Source organism: Sminthopsis crassicaudata, chromosome 1 (genome assembly GCF_048593235.1).
Source record: "Sminthopsis crassicaudata isolate SCR6 chromosome 1, ASM4859323v1, whole genome shotgun sequence".
In the NCBI taxonomy this organism is placed as follows: domain Eukaryota; kingdom Metazoa; phylum Chordata; class Mammalia; order Dasyuromorphia; family Dasyuridae; genus Sminthopsis; species Sminthopsis crassicaudata.
Genome location: NC_133617.1, coordinates 32,935,708 through 32,953,745, shown reverse-complemented (window position 1 = coordinate 32,953,745; position 18,038 = coordinate 32,935,708). Strand labels below are relative to the sequence as shown.

Here is an 18,038-nt window from a genome sequence, read left to right as displayed (position 1 = left end):
CTCACGCATCACAATCGCCGTGGCGCGGGGCCTATAATCGTCTCCAATTACAGGAGGGGGAAACTGAGGCCCGAAAGCTCCCGGACTACTTATATTGAGCAATAATTATAGGATCCGGTAGCAAATCTGCCCTTCCTTCGCTCCTCTGGAGCCCCACCAAATCCCCAAAAAACCCAGACAGAAAGCAGGACTCAGAAGGGGACGTGACTCCCCGGCTGGTTCTGAATTCCCTCCAAGGGAGGCAGCCAAGAACAAAACCCGGAAGTGCTGCCGGGAGCAGATGGCGCGTTCCCGGCGCGCATGCGCAGAGGCGTTCGGGTCGCTTCCTGCTCTGCCTGTCATGGGTCACGTGGCAGATGCGCGGTCACCTGACTGCTCTGTCGGTTGCCGGTAGTGGGGCGCCAGGGAGCGGGGAGGGGAAAGGGAGAAAAAAGGAGGGAGCGGCGGCGTCCACCGGCCCCGGCTGGGACCACTGCGAGATGGCGGCGCACCTGTCTTACGGGCGGGTGAACTTGAACGTGTTGCGCGAAGCGGTGCGGAGGGAGCTCCGCGAATTCCTGGACAAGTGCGCGGGCAGCAAGGTGAGGCCCGGCCCCGCGGGGAGGGGAAACTGAGGCACGGAGTGGGAACGAGAGCGCCCCCTGTGCGTGACACGAGCGGTAGCAATGTATCGAACTCGGACCCAGGCACCGGGCCGTGACGTCTTTGTAGAGAGAGCTCCCGGGGAGGGGGCTTCCTTCCCCCGAAGCTGGTCTGCATCCCTCGGCCTCTGCCCGACCGCCCTGGAGAGGTATCTGGGCACTAACAGGTGGCCGGGGAGGGTCCCGGAGCCAGCTGGTGCCCGAGACCGGCTCGCCGCCTAGCGCACGGTCCTCGGAACCTTTGCGGGACCAGAACTGGGCTGGATCCCGCAGGAGCCTGCTGTGCAGATGAATTCTGGGAGAGCGCCCGGGGGCCAGGCCTGGGGGGAGGGAGCGATGGGAGAAGGAGTGAATGGATGACTGGATGGACCGGTGGGTGAGTGGAAGGATGGATAGATAGATGACTAGAAGGCTAGATGGATGGATAGATAGATGGGTGGGTATGTGGATGGATGGATAGATGGATGACTAGATGAATGAGTGGATGGATGCTTGGAGTGAGTGGATGGATGGATGGATGACTAGATAGATGAGTGGGTGAGCAGGTAGATGGATGGATGGATGGATGGATAAGCAGGTAAATGGATTGCTGCTCGCCTGCCCTGCCAGCAGAAAGAGCTTTTATTAATTGAGCCCTGGGTGTGTGTCCCTCATCATGTTGGGTCTTCACCATGTTTCTGAATTGAAATTGCAGAAAGCCCCCTCGAGGCCCGAGCCAATTTCCAAAGCAGCCAGAATGCAGCCTTGTTGTCCAGTCACTGAAGGGCTTTAAGTTGCTATTGGCTTGTTTAGGTTGCGCTTGGCTCTGTGCTCTTCTTTCCGGATGCCTCTTGAAATCCACACTTGCATTCACCCAAGACTAGAGCTTGAGCTTCCTACACAAACTCTTCCTAGCCCCTCCCCTTTGTTATCCAGCCTCCCCTCCCTAGCCCCTCCCCCAATTACATGCATATTTTGTACTGATCTGTGTACTGACGACCTTACCTGGACCGTGAATTACTTGAGGGCAGGAACTGTTTTCCTACCTTTGTATTCTTACGTGTCCAGCAGTGTCTACTAACACTGATTAAGGGATAGAGATAAGGCCTGGATTTCACGGGATCTATCCCAGCTTCTGAAACTGAGTCTCACAACTGAATATGGGAGTCATGAAATTATTATTGTCAGTAAGTGTTTGATATGATTGTCTATATAGGGGGTCGGATAAAAATTTCTCTGGTGAAAAGAAGTTCTGAGTAGAAAAAGTTGGATTAGCCCCAGGCTAGGGAACTCCCCATGAGAAAGCTCCTTCTCCTAATGCAGACCTCTTTGCAGTTTGTAATAATCATAGAGTTGTGTAGGACCCAGAGAGGAGAAATAACTTTCAGGCTCACACAGCTAGTGCCAAAGGCAGCTCTTAAACCCAGGTCTTCCTAGCTCTTTCTACCATTCCAGCACGGAGTAGGTGCTTAATAAATATCGAATCCAATTCACTGGGGCCAGAGGCAGGGCAACAGTGATGATACACAACTTTTCTATGGCATGCTTTGCCCTAGATCATTGTTCTAGGAGGCACAGGACTGTTCTGCTGTTGCAACCAATAGAAATTTGGGTTGAGAGGTTAAATCGATGACATTTCAAGCAGGTGTTTGTATTTCTTTGTATGTGTCATGAAAATACAAAATAGAATGTAAACTCCTTGAGGGCAGAGATTGTTGGTTTTTGTCTTTGTATCATCAGCATCTGGGTGTGTGTTTGACCCATGTAAAGTGCTTACTGAATACTTGTTGAATTGAATTGAGTGAAACTGCAAATAGTAACTGTAGTAATAGAGTTTCCCTTCTCTCTACAGGCAATAGTTTGGGATGAATACCTAACAGGACCATTTGGACTGATTGCACAATATTCCTTATTAAAGGTAAATTAAGTATAGGATTTGATGGAGGACAGGTTAATGTCTTATTTTAAATTTCCTAATGAACTTCCACAGAGCACATCTTCTATTTCTTTTAGACTCTGAAGTTCTGTGTTTATTATTAGTACCCAGCTATGCCCATGACTTTTGGCGGAGATGCTGTAGCTAATGTTACTAATATCACTGCCTACCAAGGTGACGGCCAGTCCAATACTGTATAAATTGTAATGCACTCATAGTCCTTTATGTTGTGATTTGTTATTATTGTGCAGTCGTGCCCGAGTCTTTGTGACCCCATTTGGCAAAGACACTGGAATGGTTTTGCCATTTCTTTCTCTAGCTGATTTTATAGATGGGGAAACTAAGACAAACGGGGTTAAGTGACTTGCCAAAGGTCACATAGCTAGTGTCTTGAGAACTTACTTGAACTCAAGAAGATGAGTCTTCTTGACTTCACGTCCAGCACCCTATGCACTATGCTGCTTAACTGCTTAATATTTTATAGTTGCACCTTTATGCTGCTAAGCTTATTTAAAGCAAGTACTTTTAAGTGTTTGTTGAATCGAATATTCCATTTCCAATCCACGTTTTCAGCTACATTTTTTGTTGTTTTCTTAGGAACATGAGGTGGAAAAAATGTTCACACTTAAAGGAAGTCGGCTGCCTCCAGCTGATGTCAAGAACATCATTTTTTTTGTCAGACCCAGGCTAGAATTGATGGATATAATTGCTGAAAACGTACTCAGGTATCTAAAGGGGAAAATCTTAAATTTATTTTAAAATAAAATGGTGGCTATAATTCTTACATTCAAACCTTTGAAAACGAGCATAGGTATATGGAGTACATTCAGAATGTGAGGTGGCTGTTATGGATAGGGAAGAAGAGTGGCCAAGTTAGAGCATGAATATTAAGCCAAAACTCTAGAAAGAGGGTATAGGTAGAGGAGGTAAGGAACAGGGGAGCTGATCATCTAGTATCAGCCCCTCATTGCACTGATTAGGAGATTCTTGGAGGAAAGCCTTTGGAGAAGGAAGTGATACGAGAAGCTCGCTGAGCTACAGTGGGAAAGAACCTTGGATATTGTTCCATCCAAGTTCCTCAGACCCTACAATATCAGAAGCAGGATTCAAATCTAGATCGTCTTGCTTCATCCCAAACCAGGGCTTTAGGGCCACTGTTCCATACTGCCTTTTCAGTAAAGCATTAAGTAGGAAGTACTGAATTGGGCCTTCTGTGTGGCCTCTCTTAAAGTGTGAGGCTGGCTCTCTTGAAATGACTAGGAGTTGGGCGGGGGCTAAAAGAGGAAGAAAACTGGATCTAAGATGCCTGAAAGGAGCCTTCTACTAAGGATGTAATAAATCAGATTGCAAGATTTAGAATTGAAAGGGACATTGGTGAGCCAGCACCCTCAGCCATTGAGTTGAGAAGGAACCAGAGTGCTTAAACTTCTTCAAGGCTCCTTAGAGGAAGAGCATCCTTGCCTAGCTCTGATGTGCTGTTTGTTTCCCAGACCCAGTCTGTCTTTGAGAGTAGATGAGTAGCTCTTTACATTTCACAAGAGAAAATAAGCAAAACTTTTCCAGAACTAAAATGAAGTCATTCCCTTTACACAAGCTTCCCTGTAACACTCGGGATCTTTCATGAGGCATAATAATAATAATAATAGTGATGAAGATAATGTCCCTAATCAGGTACTATTTTTCCTATTGTCTATTGTTCCTGGTACAAAGTCTACATAATAGGCCTTTGATTAGCACTGGTTGAATTGAAGTGTACTGAAAGACTCTTAGATGTTAACATATATTGGGAATCATTAGTGAGAAAAAAGGGAAGCAGCACAGAGAAGTAAAGAATCCTTCAGAAACTTGCTGAATATTTTAACCTGAGATTCTCTCTGTTGCTGTTTTGATGTAATTAGAGCATCATTTATTTTCTACAGTTATTTTAAATGGAATTTTTCTTAGTTGATAAATAGTTTTCCTGATATTGAACTAGTCCTGCATTCCTAGAATAAATCCCACTTGGTCATAGTGTATTATCTTGCTAATAAGTTATTATAAGCTCTTGAGTATCATTTAAATTGGACTTCTTGCAATGTTAAATGCAGTATTTTGTTGCTACAAAATGTAACTTAAAAGATTTTAAAGAAGATTTCAAAATGGATATAAGCCCAAAGGGAAGGGAATAAGCATTTATTAAGCACCTTCTGTGTGCTGGACACCATGCTAATAACTTTACAAACATTATCTCATTTTATTCTCATAACTGTGAGAGGTAAGGGCTCTTGTTCCTCCCCTCCCCCTTTTACAATTGAGAAACTGTTTGAGGCTAAACTTGAACTCAGGTCTTCTTAACCTCCAAGCCAGATGCTCTGGGTGTTATGGCAAGTTCTGAGGAGGGGAGGAGATGCAATTCATCTGTACCCTCCCCCAATACCACATTTGTATATATGCCTGTGCTCTTTTTCTATGAGAAAAACCAATGCCAATGCCTTTAGCCATTTGTCTTCAAGATGTAAATATAACAAGCACTTTGGTTTTTTCTAGTGAAGATAGACGCTCCCCTGCAAGAGATTTCCACATTTTGTTTGTCCCACGCCGGAGTTTGTTGTGTGAACAGCGTTTGAAGGATCAGGGTGTTCTGGGATCTTTTATTCATAGAGAAGAATACAGCCTAGACCTCATTCCATTTGATGGCGACTTGTTATCCATGGAATCTGAGAGTGCTTTTAAAGTAAGTATGTAAAGTAAGTGTAGAGTATCTTTTTTAAGGAAAAGTAGTAACATTCTGACTTGTCTTGAATGACAACCAGGCATTATTATTAGTTTTGTTTAGTACTTTTTCTCATGTTTGAAAAGATTTGTTATTAGTTTCTCTCAGGATCTAAGAAAAATTTAGAATAAAGAGGATAGCTGTAGCTCATTGGAATAGCTGCTGGAAAAGGGAGAGTTCAGGAATACTCAGAGAAGGCTTGGCTGAAGACCTACAGTGTACATTGCCCAAAGCCCAGCAGCTGCTCCCCAAAGAGATCTGATGTTCATTGGGAATTGAAGAAGCGCAGCAGATAAAGTCCGTGAAATCTTTGTCACTAAAAATTAGCGTTGTCACCTTGCAGAAATTGGTGATGTGATTTTCTGTCCTGACAATCAGGTGGCAATGTGCAAACAGGAGATTGCTTTTTTAATATCTGCATTTGGAATTAGAACCCAGCCAACTCAGACTTGTAACGAGTTAAAAGCTTTGCTTATATTATGGCAAGGCAGCTTTAGTGGGTTTATCTTTACCACCAATAAATTGATATAAAAGTCAAACCAGTTTGTTCCATTGTGGTGTTGGTATAGTGGGGGAAGGAAAGTGAGGGTGCTGGCCTGAATGTTGAAATACGCACCACAATGGAAGTTAGTGCTCCCTGATGGTGTGTCAGATCTGCTCCTAGGAGCTTGGGCGCCCTGGACCCCTTGGCACTTTCTGGGGCTGCATTTGGGTTAGTTCAGTCAGCTTAGGACCCAGGCAACATCACCGATTGTACTTCATCTTGTCTCCAGAAGTCTGCACCCTGACCTCCAGCCCATGATTCACATGGGATTTTGAACATCAAATAGGACCAGAGAGAGACTAAAAGCAATACAGGCAGTTCTCCTTGCAGAAACAAGAATTTGTCATTCTTCCCATTAAGGAATGAGGAGCTTTCACTTCCCATACAAAGGCTGCTTTGTGACTGTTTCAAATGCACATGTTTCAAATGCGCAGTTTTGAATTCTGCCATTATGTTGATGTGGCACTTCAGAGCCTGAAATGCATAATGACATATCATGTGAACCGATCCCAGGAAGAAGAGGCAGGGTTAGCTACTTAAAGGGGCTTACAAGATCTGGGCCTTGGTGTTTAAGACAAAGATTATAGGCTGGGAAGGCTTCCTGGGTTCTGCTCTTCTTTTATCCACTAATCAAGAGAAAAACCAGCCTTTCTTTTTCACTATGTGCTCATCTCTGAAATGGGTCAATAATCATGATTTATCACACAAGAAATGTGTGACTGTTAACTAGAGAAGTGAGGATGTTTCACAGATGAAGGACTTGGAATCTTTGTTGGATTCTGAACTGTGTCACTAAATCTCATTCGACTTTTATTTATTTCCCCATTTCTTCTATGTGGCATCCTAGAGATGATTCAGTAGTTATGGGTAAAAAACCCCAACTTGTCATAGCATGACAGAATTTGTTGAGACCTTGCTATTTTCTTTTACTTGACCATATTAGGAAAACTGGCCTGTTTCCATTTAGAATTTGAAGCCCTATCCCTGTGTGGGTTGACTTGTAAATTATGTGTTTGATGAGTTTTAGAAATAAGGGATTTTGATCAAGTGGTAATTGAAAGGTTTAAGCCCAGCTTTGATTTCAAATATGATGGCTGAGTAAAGCATATGGAGTTGACATTTATGGGGGGAAAAAAATCTGGTATTAAAGATCTGTTACTGATTTTTAAATCTTTCTTTGGAACAGAGAGGATTATTATATGACAGGATATGATAATCACTTTGAAATACTGGGAAAAATGCTTTCAGATTTTTTTTTCCCCTAGAATTTTCATCTTGGTTCCTTGTGGCTCCCTGGGGTCTTGTGTGTTTATTACCTTCTGAACTTTGGTCTGCTATATTTCAAAAAATGGTCAAATTAACAAATCTCCTGTGTTCCCTAGAACTGCTGGTCTATTTGATTTTTTTCCCTCTTTCATATTCCCTTCACTGGAGGAGCCTGGAGGAGGGTTGTCAATTGTCTGTCTCCTTGATTCCTTATACCTTCCGTTCCATTTTGCCCAGGCTTTGCTGTTCAGTCACTGAAGGGATAAAATGGCATGGGGAAGTTAAAGAGTTCTGATTAGCAGGCTGGGGAGTACTTTATTTTTTGGTCCAATATAGAAAATGAACATAAGTGAGGACATAGAGTGACATGAAAAAAATCATTGTTTAAAATTTTTTACTCAATTTAGTTTATTATCAGGAGGCTGATGTGGTAACAACAAAAAGGTAAGATATCAGTGAGAACTTTATTGCTAAATAACCCACATCTTTAGAAAAATCACTTCTACAGCTAAGAAAGAACTTAGTTTACTGCTTGGTCTCATGATCTAGACCAGAGCTTCTTTTGCAACTCCTTTTAACTTGAAAATTTTTAAAGTAAACCCAGGCATAAAAATATATAAAATAGATATACAAATCAAACATTTTGATAATAAATCATTTTACCACCCTCACATTCAGTTATAAGACCCTGTATGGGATTGTGACCCATAGTTTGATAAGTTGGAACCTAGAATGCCTTTCTTTAATGAATTAGATACTTGAATTCACATATAAAAACATAAAATAAACTTTGATTGTTTTCACTACAAAAAAGGTTGCTGTTTGTGATGGAAAGGATTTCTTAAAGTGTTGAATGGTAACTTTAATCATTGATGATTGCAGAATGTGCCCAGAAACTACATCTGTGTTCCTTCTACTGAGCAGTCTTGAACATCTGCTGGCACCTAAGAAACTGAAGGTAATAAAGATCAAGTTTTCCCTCTGTTCCAGGAATGTTATTTGGAGAATGACCAGACAAGTCTGTACCACGCGGCCAAAGGACTGATGACTCTGCAAGCCTTGTATGGAACCATCCCCCAGATCTTTGGCAAAGGGGAATGTGCTCGGGTAATGGACTATTCTATACTTCCTTTGCTTCTAGTGGGACGGCTCGGTGGAGCTGGGGGCTGTAGCAGTAGAATCCATTAAGCTGCTCTTTGGGAGTTCTAATGACTTTCCTATAAATATTTGATTAGAGATTTTTGGCTTTTCACGTATGAGAAAATGATGCTGTTCAATTTGCTTTCTTCTTTTGATAGTGCTTTGAGTAATTTTCCCCAACCTTCCCTTCCCCACCCCCCAAAAAGCTCTTTTCTATATTTGTTTAGGCCAAAGTCTCACATTCTTTTCAAGTTGAAAGGGAGACCTTATGGGTCAGTCTCCCACCCCTTATCACCTCTTTAGTAAGATTCACTTTTGATTCAGTAATATATCCTTCCGGATACCATAGAGGATACCATAATGAAAATCTGCTCTGCTCAGTCATGCCATTCCCATGTTTTCTGACTCCACTTTATCTTTTCACTGTCTCAGTTTGTTGCCCAAATCTAAATGTTAGTAGCTCCCACAGAGACCCCCTTATATTAATTTTTTTTTTTTCAGCAAGTGGCCAATATGATGATCCGAATGAAAAGAGAATTCACTGGAAGCCAAAATTCGATATTTCCTGTTTTTGATACTCTCTTGCTGCTTGACCGTAATGTTGACTTGTTAACCCCGCTAGCCACTCAACTTACATATGAAGGACTCATTGATGAAATTTATGGCATTCAAAATAGTAAGTAAAGCCAAATCTTTTCAGGAAGTCTGAGAAACAAATGCCACCCCAAGATGCAGATTCAGCAACACCTTCCAAAGTATGGCATTTGAAGATGTCATCATTCCAAAGGGCCATTTCTATAGGAAAGAGTTAAAATTAGGAAGCATCTTGAAAAAACTCCCTTTACCTTTGACTTGGGATGTGTCTGAGGAAATGCAGGGGTGTGAGTGATGTAAGAGGGAATCTTTGTAGTAGCCTAGGAGGAGTAAAATTATTTTTGAGGAGAGAGACTGAAGTAGACAAGAAACAGTCCAAGATACTCCATACTTGGTGACATGTCATCAGCAGGGTAATGAAGTAGGAATTGAGCTATGGGCAAGAAGGTCTATTTAAGTAATTTGGGATGGATTCACAGTGGGCAACCCATTCAGTTAGGATAGAGCTGTGTTTTGGAGGAATAATTCTGATTGGTTGAATGGGAATAATATAGTGACTGTTCTAGAGATTAGGCAGAATTGTTTTGATTTGCAGCCTTGGACATTTGGGAGCAGAGAGGCAGTGTGACAGAAACACTAAAAGGAGATCTGTCCTACAAGAGTATAGAATACATGAATGCAGAATTGCAAAACTGCTTTTGGGTGATAAAAGCTGGCATTTGTAAAGCACTTACTATGTGCCAGGCACTGTGCTTAGTTGGTACTTGACAGTGGTTCTCATTGGGTCCCCATGGCCACCCTGGGAGGCAGGTGATGAGATAATTTCCATCTTACAGATGAGAAAAGTGAGGCAGACAAATGAAATATCTTGTCCAGGGGCACAGGCTGATTCCAGGCCCAGTGCTCCCCCTGCACCAGGTCTGGGCTGTGCTTGTGAATGGAGCAAACCTTTCCTGAGCAGCTGCTCCTAGAGCTTGGTGCCTTCGCAAGGTCCTTGGAGAAGAGAGGCAGGTGAGGAGGGGATGGGAGGAGAGCAGAGAGTGCAGGGGCCCATAGCAGTGGAGGAGGAGTTCCCAGCAGATCTTGACAACTTTTCATCGGCTTGGTGAAGAGACAGAGATGCCCGTGAGCTGCCCGGTAGCCAGGAGGCGCTGGGTGCCATCGTGGGGGCAGGAGAGAAGTTATGGTGCCTTCAGTTTCAAACAATCCAGTTGGAAGTGACATTCAGTGTAGAGGCCTACCAGACGGTCTGCAGTGTGGGACTGCAGTCCAGGAGGGAGGATTTGATGTGGAGACTTCATTCACCTTTGTGGAGGTGACATTGAACCCAGGGAAGTAGGTGGGTGAGCTCACCAGCAAGAGAACCAACAGCACAGCACATGGGGGCACTGCCAGAGAGCTTGGGGAGGGCCAGAGGTCTGCACATAGTGTTAGGAAAGCCAAGGGTGGAAAGGCTCTAGAAGGCTATGGAAACCCCAAGGAAAGGCCAGGCCCTAGTGGGACAAGCCTATTAGGGAAGGGGAATACTTTCTGTATAAGCACTTCCTGTGACCTTGGTGGAGGAGGAGAGAGAAGTTCTGCTGTGTCTGCTGGTTTGATGTGGACTTTTCAGGTGGTTCTGCACAGGAATCTTTCCCTTGTCCACCTAGGTTACGTGAAACTACCTCCAGAGAAGTTTGCTCCCAAGAAACAGGGAGAGAGTGGGAAAGACCTGCCCACAGAAGCCAAGAAGCTTCAGCTCAATTCTGCAGAGGAGCTCTATGCTGAGATTAGGGACAAAAACTTCAATGCCGTGGGCTCGGTCCTGAGCAAGAAAGCCAAGATCATCTCGGCAGCATTTGAGGTGAGGTCCCCACGGTGTCTGTCCATTTGCCCATGAGGCTCTTGGGGTGCCACCTGCCCACTTGCCCATGAGACCCCCCCACAGTATCTGTCTCGTTCATGAGGCCTCTGCAATGTCTGTCCACTTGCCCATGAGATCCCCTGGGTATTTGTCCGCTGGCTCGTGACATGGATGGAGCAAGCACTTCCTGCAGGAACCTAAAGGTGCTTCCTTTGGTGCTCTGAATGCTCATGGAAAGAGAAACTTTTCAATAGCCACACTTTAAATTTACCTCTTTTGACAGTGCTTGTAGCTCAGTGACTTTTTTGCTCTTTCTGTGTCTGTCCATTCTTCCCGTCCTGATTAAAGAGAGAGGTAACTTTACCCTAGATCAGATTTATATAACTTGGTCATTTTATTTATTCTATTATTGATTCTATTTATCCAATTAGTGAGAAAGATCTTAAGTTTAGAGAATTTCCTCAGGGAAAGGGGTGAGAATGAAGAAGAGATAAGCTAAGTGATAATGAGACAGAGACCCCTGGTGGCCCTGGGTTTTTAATTTGTGTGTTTCATTATCACCTTCTTGCCTCTACTTGCCCATTCATCTATCTTAGGCTTGGTTAAATTTATTTTTTTAAATTTGGCAATTCAGTAAAATGATGAGCTATGAATAATTTTACTTTAAAAATAAGATATCCTTGTCTATTCTTGAATATGTTTTTTTATATTTCTTGAGAATTGGGGATTAATTTCCACATTAAGCACAATATTTCAGCAGGTTTTGAGAGTTTGTTTTAAATTGCTAAGCTTCCTGCTAAAATGCAATTTTATTGTAACTAGGTGTTGTTTGACAAAAAGCTAAGTGTGCTATTAGTAACTTGTGTGGATTTTAAAACAGAAGCAACTCACTTTTGGATCCCTGTTCCTCCTCAGTAGTCTTAATTTCCCTTTTTTCTCCCCTGATTACCTTGTTATTGTTTTTCCCCAAGGACTAGAGATTGCATCATTGCATCATTGCATGGTGGTCTGATGTGTAGTGAGAACTTGGGCCTCAAGCAGGACCTGAATTGTACCTTGCCTCAGAGGCCTTAAGCTGATTGGTCCTGGACACATCACTCTGATGAGAGAGTGGGAAGTGATGCCTTCAAAGGTTCCTTCCAGCTCCAAAACTCAGGAACTACACAAAGAGAACTTGCATTTAAATGCTTTCCCTGAAACATTTCTATGCGGCAGGCAGGGCCGATATCACTTTCTGTAGTTGACAGATAGGTTCTGTGATTCAGAGATGTTAGCCACTTTGTCCAGCATCACCAGGCTCCAGGGCTCTCCTGATTCCAGGCCCGGGTTTTTCTCCCTCTATGCCATGCTCCCTCCCATAGAAAGGAAGATGACAATAAAAAGAAAACAGGCTTTTCTCATCTGTGGAGTGCTTGGCTTGCTTTTTATATTTTCTCTGTTAAGTTTTGAGATGGGCTTGGGCTGGTTGATTATTCTGTGGCACACTTGGCTCCTCCCTCATTTTTATATGAGATAGGCCTTAGAGGATTTCATGGAACGTAAAGGGTGGTGGGTGAGCCCCTGCCCCCGTTTAATCTGCCATTCCCTCTGGTTTTTTTTGTTTGATTTTATTTTTTTCAGGAAAGGCACAACGCAAAGACGGTTGGTGAGATCAAGCAGTTTGTTTCACAGCTGCCTCACATGCAAGCAGCGAGAGGGTCACTGGCAAACCACACCTCCATCGCAGAGTTGATCAAAGATATTACCAGTGAGTATTTGGCATTCTTTTCATTGGAATGGGCTCTGGTTTGTGTTAGGCAGTGCCGTTTCCAGTGGATCTGCCTCGGTTGGACAGAATTTGTGCTGAAAGCCTCCCCACTTGGGGTGGTCTGAAGCAGAACACGCTTCCCTGTAGTGCTTCCTTTTGGAGCCTCACTTGTTCAGCTCTTAAGTGCTGCCTAAGCACAACACTTAACCAGCACACTGACAATCAGAACAGCTAGAGATTGTACAGCTAGAGTCATTGTACAGCTTGATCAAACAGAAATAAGTGATTCTCCACATTTTAACAAATTAAAATCAAACTAACTCAGCCTCTCTCCCCTGTCCTGCCATGTGCCCTGGCCTTCCTTTGGAGCCCCTCTCTACATAGAAAGCTCCCTTCCCTTGAGCCTTGTCTTTTTTTTTCACGTCACCATATATATGTTCCTATCTTTGCGTCTCTGGTTCTGTGGATCTTGGGTTCTTCATCTCCTCTGTCCTTCATATTTGTCACTTCCTGTGGTACCATTGCCCTCCAGTTCATTCATTATAAGATCATAGTGGATGAAGCTATTCTCTGGGCACTGGATACCAAGTTGTTCCCAATGTTTTGGTGTTAACAGATCAAGCAACTGGAGTGCTTCTTGTGTAGCTGGATCTTGTTTTCCTTTTCATGTTACTTTTAAGGGCTCTAGCAAGTCAAAGAATTTGGTCATTTTGGGCATTTTGAAATTTTCCTTTTGCACTGATGAAGTGTACAAAACATCAGTTGGCTATTAAAAGAATGTGAAAAAATTTGGATCAAATATTCATCTATAAAATTTCTAAACTTCGAAAGATAGTGGAGTAAAAAGCTTGGTTGGATGTATAACATTTTGCACTCATCAGTCTGTTGATTATGTAATTACAACTTTTATGCAAAACAAGACTTGAAAGATTCAAGACAATCCCCCTCCAGCTGCACTGCATTATCCATTTGACATTATTGTAAAACTTCACCCATTTGATTGTGTTCATGTTAGTTTAGGAGGAATTCATTAAAACCAAAGTGAATCATAAAGTGGGTGTGCCAGAGAATTTATTTCATTCTGAAGCCAGCTGCCTTTTGTGGTCCATTTCCTTTTGGTTTTCCAGAAATTCTTAAGAGTTCTTCTATTTATGCAGTGAGTTAGAAGTATAGGCCAGAATCCTCTGCTTGAATCCCCCTGTACCCTGCTCTATTTTGATGTGTTTGACAAGTGCTGGGATTATTTTCTCACCTTCCTTGGAAGCTTCCTTTCAGATGAATAATATCATGAAATCTGTTTTGAATTTAACACTGGACTAACTTTTGCTTATTTTGTGTTATTTTCTTAATTAAAATCATGAACCAAAAGTGTATTTTTTTCCTATCTGGACAGAAGACAAAGATACCATTTTCATTTCAAATTATAAAATTGCTTATTTTTTTTTTTTTTAGCTTCTGAAGATTTCTTTGATAAGTTAACAGTGGAGCAAGAATTTATGTCTGGAATAGACACAGATAAAGTATGTATATTATAAAATTGTCTTTGGAGGTGGGGAATGGGAATGAGATTCTTAGTTGCAACTAACCATCAAAAAGTATATTTATAGGTCCATAAATAAGCTATTTTGATGTCTTTATTGAGATGTCTGTCTCAACATACCCCAGTACATTACCATAAATAGATATATCTTATACAAGTTTGTACATGTTTAAATCATCTCAATATATGAAAACTCAGATTTATCAATCAACAACTATTAACTGAGCTCCTGCTATAAGTAGGGTACCATGAGGGGTACAAAGTTGCTCAAAGCATTTTCTGATGAGTGAAAGATGAATATTCCATAAGATTCCTCTAAGCATTACATTTCATTGATTTTCTAAAAAATGCAGTTTGTGTTTGGCCATGTATACATATATTGTATTTAATTTATACTCTAACATATTTAACATGTATTGTCAACCTGCCATCTTGGGCGGGGGGCAGGAGGGGGAAAATTAGAACAAAAGGTTTGGCAATTGTCAGTGTTGTAAAATTACCCAGGCATATATCTGGTAAATAAAAACTATTAAAATAAAAAAAATGCAGTTTGTTTTTATTTTTTAACTATATTATAAGCACATTTCCATAAAGCTTAAAACAAGATGAGTCTGCACTGTGATTGAAGTAGATCAAGCCAGCTTCTCCTGAGCACTGGACAGCCTTTAGGGAATCTTTCTATTTTGATAGACATTTCAAATGGCCGATATTTTATTTACCAGATATATGCATGTAAAATTACAGCATTAATAGTTGCCAAACCTTTTTTTGTTCCAATTTTTCCCCTCCTTCCCCCCACTTCCTCCCCCAGATTGGCCGATTTGGTCATGTACAAGAGGCTTTTACTGCTTGTAAAATATGGTATAACTGGTAAATAAAATAGTACACTGTAATTCACATACAAGAGGCTTTTACTGCTTGTAAAATATAGTATAACTGGTAAATAAAATAATACATTGTAATTTTGTCTCTCCATTTTTTGAAGGGCATGTGGCAGAAGAGTGAACCTAGGATTTAAAGCAATACATGATGAGAAAATAAAGCAGTATTACATTTTTTTGTGCCCAAAGTAATAACAAATACCGTGTATCTTTATATTTCCAGGTCAACGGTTACATTGAAGATTGCATTGCTCAAAAACATCCATTGATCAAAATACTAAGACTGGTTTGCCTTCAGTCTGTGTGCAATAGTGGGCTCAAGCAGAAAGTGTTAGATTATTACAAGAGAGAAATTCTTCAGGTCAGTCTGTATTTAAATTGGTAACAACCCAGAGAAAACATCTTAGAATCATCACAGATATTTTTGTCAGGCTGTTGCTGTTTTGTTGTTTTACTATCATCAAGGTAGAGTTCGTGAGAACTCAGAAGATTACCACTTAATTGTATCTTGTATTTTGTGTGTGTGTGTGTGTGTGTGTGTGTGTGTGTGCGCACATGTACTCACTACTGCCTTTGTTTTTCTTCTCTTAAAACAGTATTCTTTTTGTGTGGATGTGTCACTATTTATTACTTGGTTTAAATACACCCCTCAAACCCCCTTAGGGTTTAAAAGGTAAATTTAAAGATGTCTTTTAGAAATAATGAGCCCAGCCTTACAACAGATGAGCATTCTTGAATGTTTCCTTGCTCAGCTGTCTTGTAAGAGTGCACAAAACTGTTGCTAGTCTCAGCCTTGGGACACCAGACAGATCTGACAAAATGAATATCAGCCTCTCTCCTCATCTGGCATCAGTATAAACACCCTTTTGTTGCAGACATATGGCTATGAACACATGCTGACCTTAAGCAATCTAGAGCAAGCCGGATTGCTCAGACCTCAAATGGGTGGTAGAAACAATTACCCCACAATCAGGAAAACTTTGCGGCTCTGGATGGATGATGTTAACGAACAGGTAAATAAGCCCCTTCCCTTTGGTCTTGTCTGGTTTATTGATCTGTGCTAAATTGTGATGTTATTTGTATCTGGCTTGTGCCTAAGGACCACATCTAATAGCTAGATTCACCTTCAATACTTAAAGGTCCTTTAAAAAGGCTTAGAAAGCCAACTCTCAAGTATTCAGAAATATATCAAGACATGGCTTCATTCCCATTATTATCCAAGTCGACCCTGAGTTGCTAAGCTAAGAGATGATGGGGTCCTAGCTTTGTCAGTAGCCACAGTCTCAATGGCCTTGGACACTAGCTGTGTGACCCTGCCTGGACAAGTTGTTTTACCTATTTGCCTCAGTTTCCTGATCTGTAAAATGATAATCATAGAACCTACTTCCTAAGGTTGTTGTGAGAATCAAAGAAGATAATCATTGTAAAGTGTACTCCTCTTTGTTCATTTGTTTCTGTTGGGTCCAACTCTTCATGACCCCTTTGGAGTTTTCTTGGCAAAGGTGTGAAGCCCATTTTATAGAGAAGGAAAACTGAAGCAAACAGGATTAGTGACTTGTGTAAGGTCATAAAGATTATAAATGTCTTGAGATTGGGTTTGAACTCATGAAGGGGATTCTTCCTGACTCAATCTGGTATACCACTCAGCTACCCAAAGCATACTTAATAAAAGCTTATTCTTTCTCACTGCTTGCCATCCCCTCTCCCCTTCCCGTGTCAGTCACTAGTTTTTATTTTTCCGTTTCAAAGACAAAAATAGCTTTGGATTATATATTTTGGATCCTTCATAAACAGGAATAATTGGGAAGGTACTGAGTATCTCTTTTATGTTACTATTTAACAGAATCCCAATGACATATCCTATGTCTACAGTGGCTATGCGCCTCTCAGTGTCCGACTAGCTCAGCTGCTCGCTCGGCCTGGATGGAGAAGTATTGAAGAAGTTCTGAAGATGCTTCCAGGCCCCCATTTTGAGGAACGGCAGCAGTTGCCGGCAGGATTGCAAAAGAAGCGTGAGTTGGAGGTTTCTCTGCCTTATATACACATGTCAGAGTGATGTGTGGTTGTCTGGTATAATGCATCTTTTCAAGGCTTAGTAAGTGGTGTCAAAAGCCCTTTTACAGACTACTAATGCATAGTTTAAGTACTTGATTGCTATTAATTTCTTTTTACCTTAGGAGTTTAAGTAACTGCTACTCCTAGGTTTTGAATTTCTGGTATTTGATATTTTTAAAAAACATATTAAATAAAATCTAAAGTCTTCTGTTTCAAATGAAGTATGTTCTAGATTGTCTTTGCCTTTTTGGAATATTAGTACTTTTTCACATTTAAGGTTTACAAAGCTATTATATGAAATTGTAGGGGGTGAGGAAATAAATGCTAATGATAAAGAGAATAATCTCTAATATCTCCATCTTTAGGTCAACAAGGAGAAAACAGAGTTACTTTGGTCTTTTTCCTGGGAGGTGTGACCTATGCTGAAATAGCTGCCCTGAGATTTTTATCTCAGATGGAAGATGGAGGTACAGAATATGTCATTGCTACCACTAAACTAATGAATGGAACCAGTTGGATAGAGTCCCTGATGGAGAAACCTTTCTAAATTGGGAATACTGAGCCGTCCTTGATCAGTTGCAGCAAGTGGCCAGAGGCAGGACCTCAGGAAGTTGCTTCTTGGGAAACAGTTGTTAAAGGAAAGTGAAAAAAATGGCAGAAGTATGCAGAGTCTATGAAGTTACTGTCTTCTTTGAGCTCTGCCTTTCTCTGTCTGGTTCTGGATTCCTTTTCTAGCTCAGAAGGCACAAGAATAACAAAGGACAATCATTTTGTATAAGAAACAAAAGACCACCATGGTCTGAGTTTGGGATCCTCAGTAAAAGCCCAAGGAATTATGTCAGGGCTCAGGGATGTTTGGATTGGGCTGGTTCAAGGAGAATTGCACATCAAGCTCTGAGCCAATGAGAATGAAATAAAAATGGAGAATCTATCCTGTCATCCCTGTGCTGCTCTCCATCTCTCCTCTGACCAGGTGCATCCACCCAGGATGGCTGGGGTAAGTGGGGGCAGGCCTGGGCTGGCCCAAAGGCTGCTGGCCCCAGGAAGGTGTTTCTTTTTACCACTTTACTTTGTAGGATGTTCCTGATACTGCCTTCCCGGGTGGTTTCAGAGACTGCAG

The 18,038-nt window shown here is 41.7% G+C and overlaps 1 protein-coding gene across 1 annotated transcript; it reads left to right on the top strand.

Moving 5' to 3' along the window:
* The first annotated feature begins 359 nt into the window (after positions 1–359).
* Positions 360–17,857, top strand: VPS33A (VPS33A core subunit of CORVET and HOPS complexes). The gene is made up of 13 exons (XM_074298226.1): positions 360–581; positions 2,473–2,538; positions 3,154–3,281; positions 5,083–5,269; positions 8,109–8,225; positions 8,760–8,934; positions 10,502–10,695; positions 12,316–12,442; positions 13,895–13,962; positions 15,087–15,224; positions 15,739–15,876; positions 16,707–16,875; positions 17,284–17,857. Exons 1-13 carry the CDS (start codon positions 480–482, stop codon positions 17,463–17,465), a joined length of 1,791 nt encoding a protein of 596 aa, XP_074154327.1. The 5' UTR covers positions 360–479; the 3' UTR covers positions 17,466–17,857.
* Positions 17,858–18,038: the final 181 nt, after the last annotated feature.

Coding starts and splice junctions, on each gene's coding strand:
- VPS33A (XM_074298226.1), top strand. CDS start 480: ATGGCGGCGCACCTGTCTTACGGGCGGGTGAACTTGAACGTGTTGCGC. Junction 3,282..5,082: donor ATTGCTGAAAACGTACTCAG/GTATCTAAAGGG, acceptor GGTTTTTTCTAG/TGAAGATAGACGCTCCCCTG. Junction 10,696..12,315: donor TCATCTCGGCAGCATTTGAG/GTGAGGTCCCCA, acceptor TATTTTTTTCAG/GAAAGGCACAACGCAAAGAC.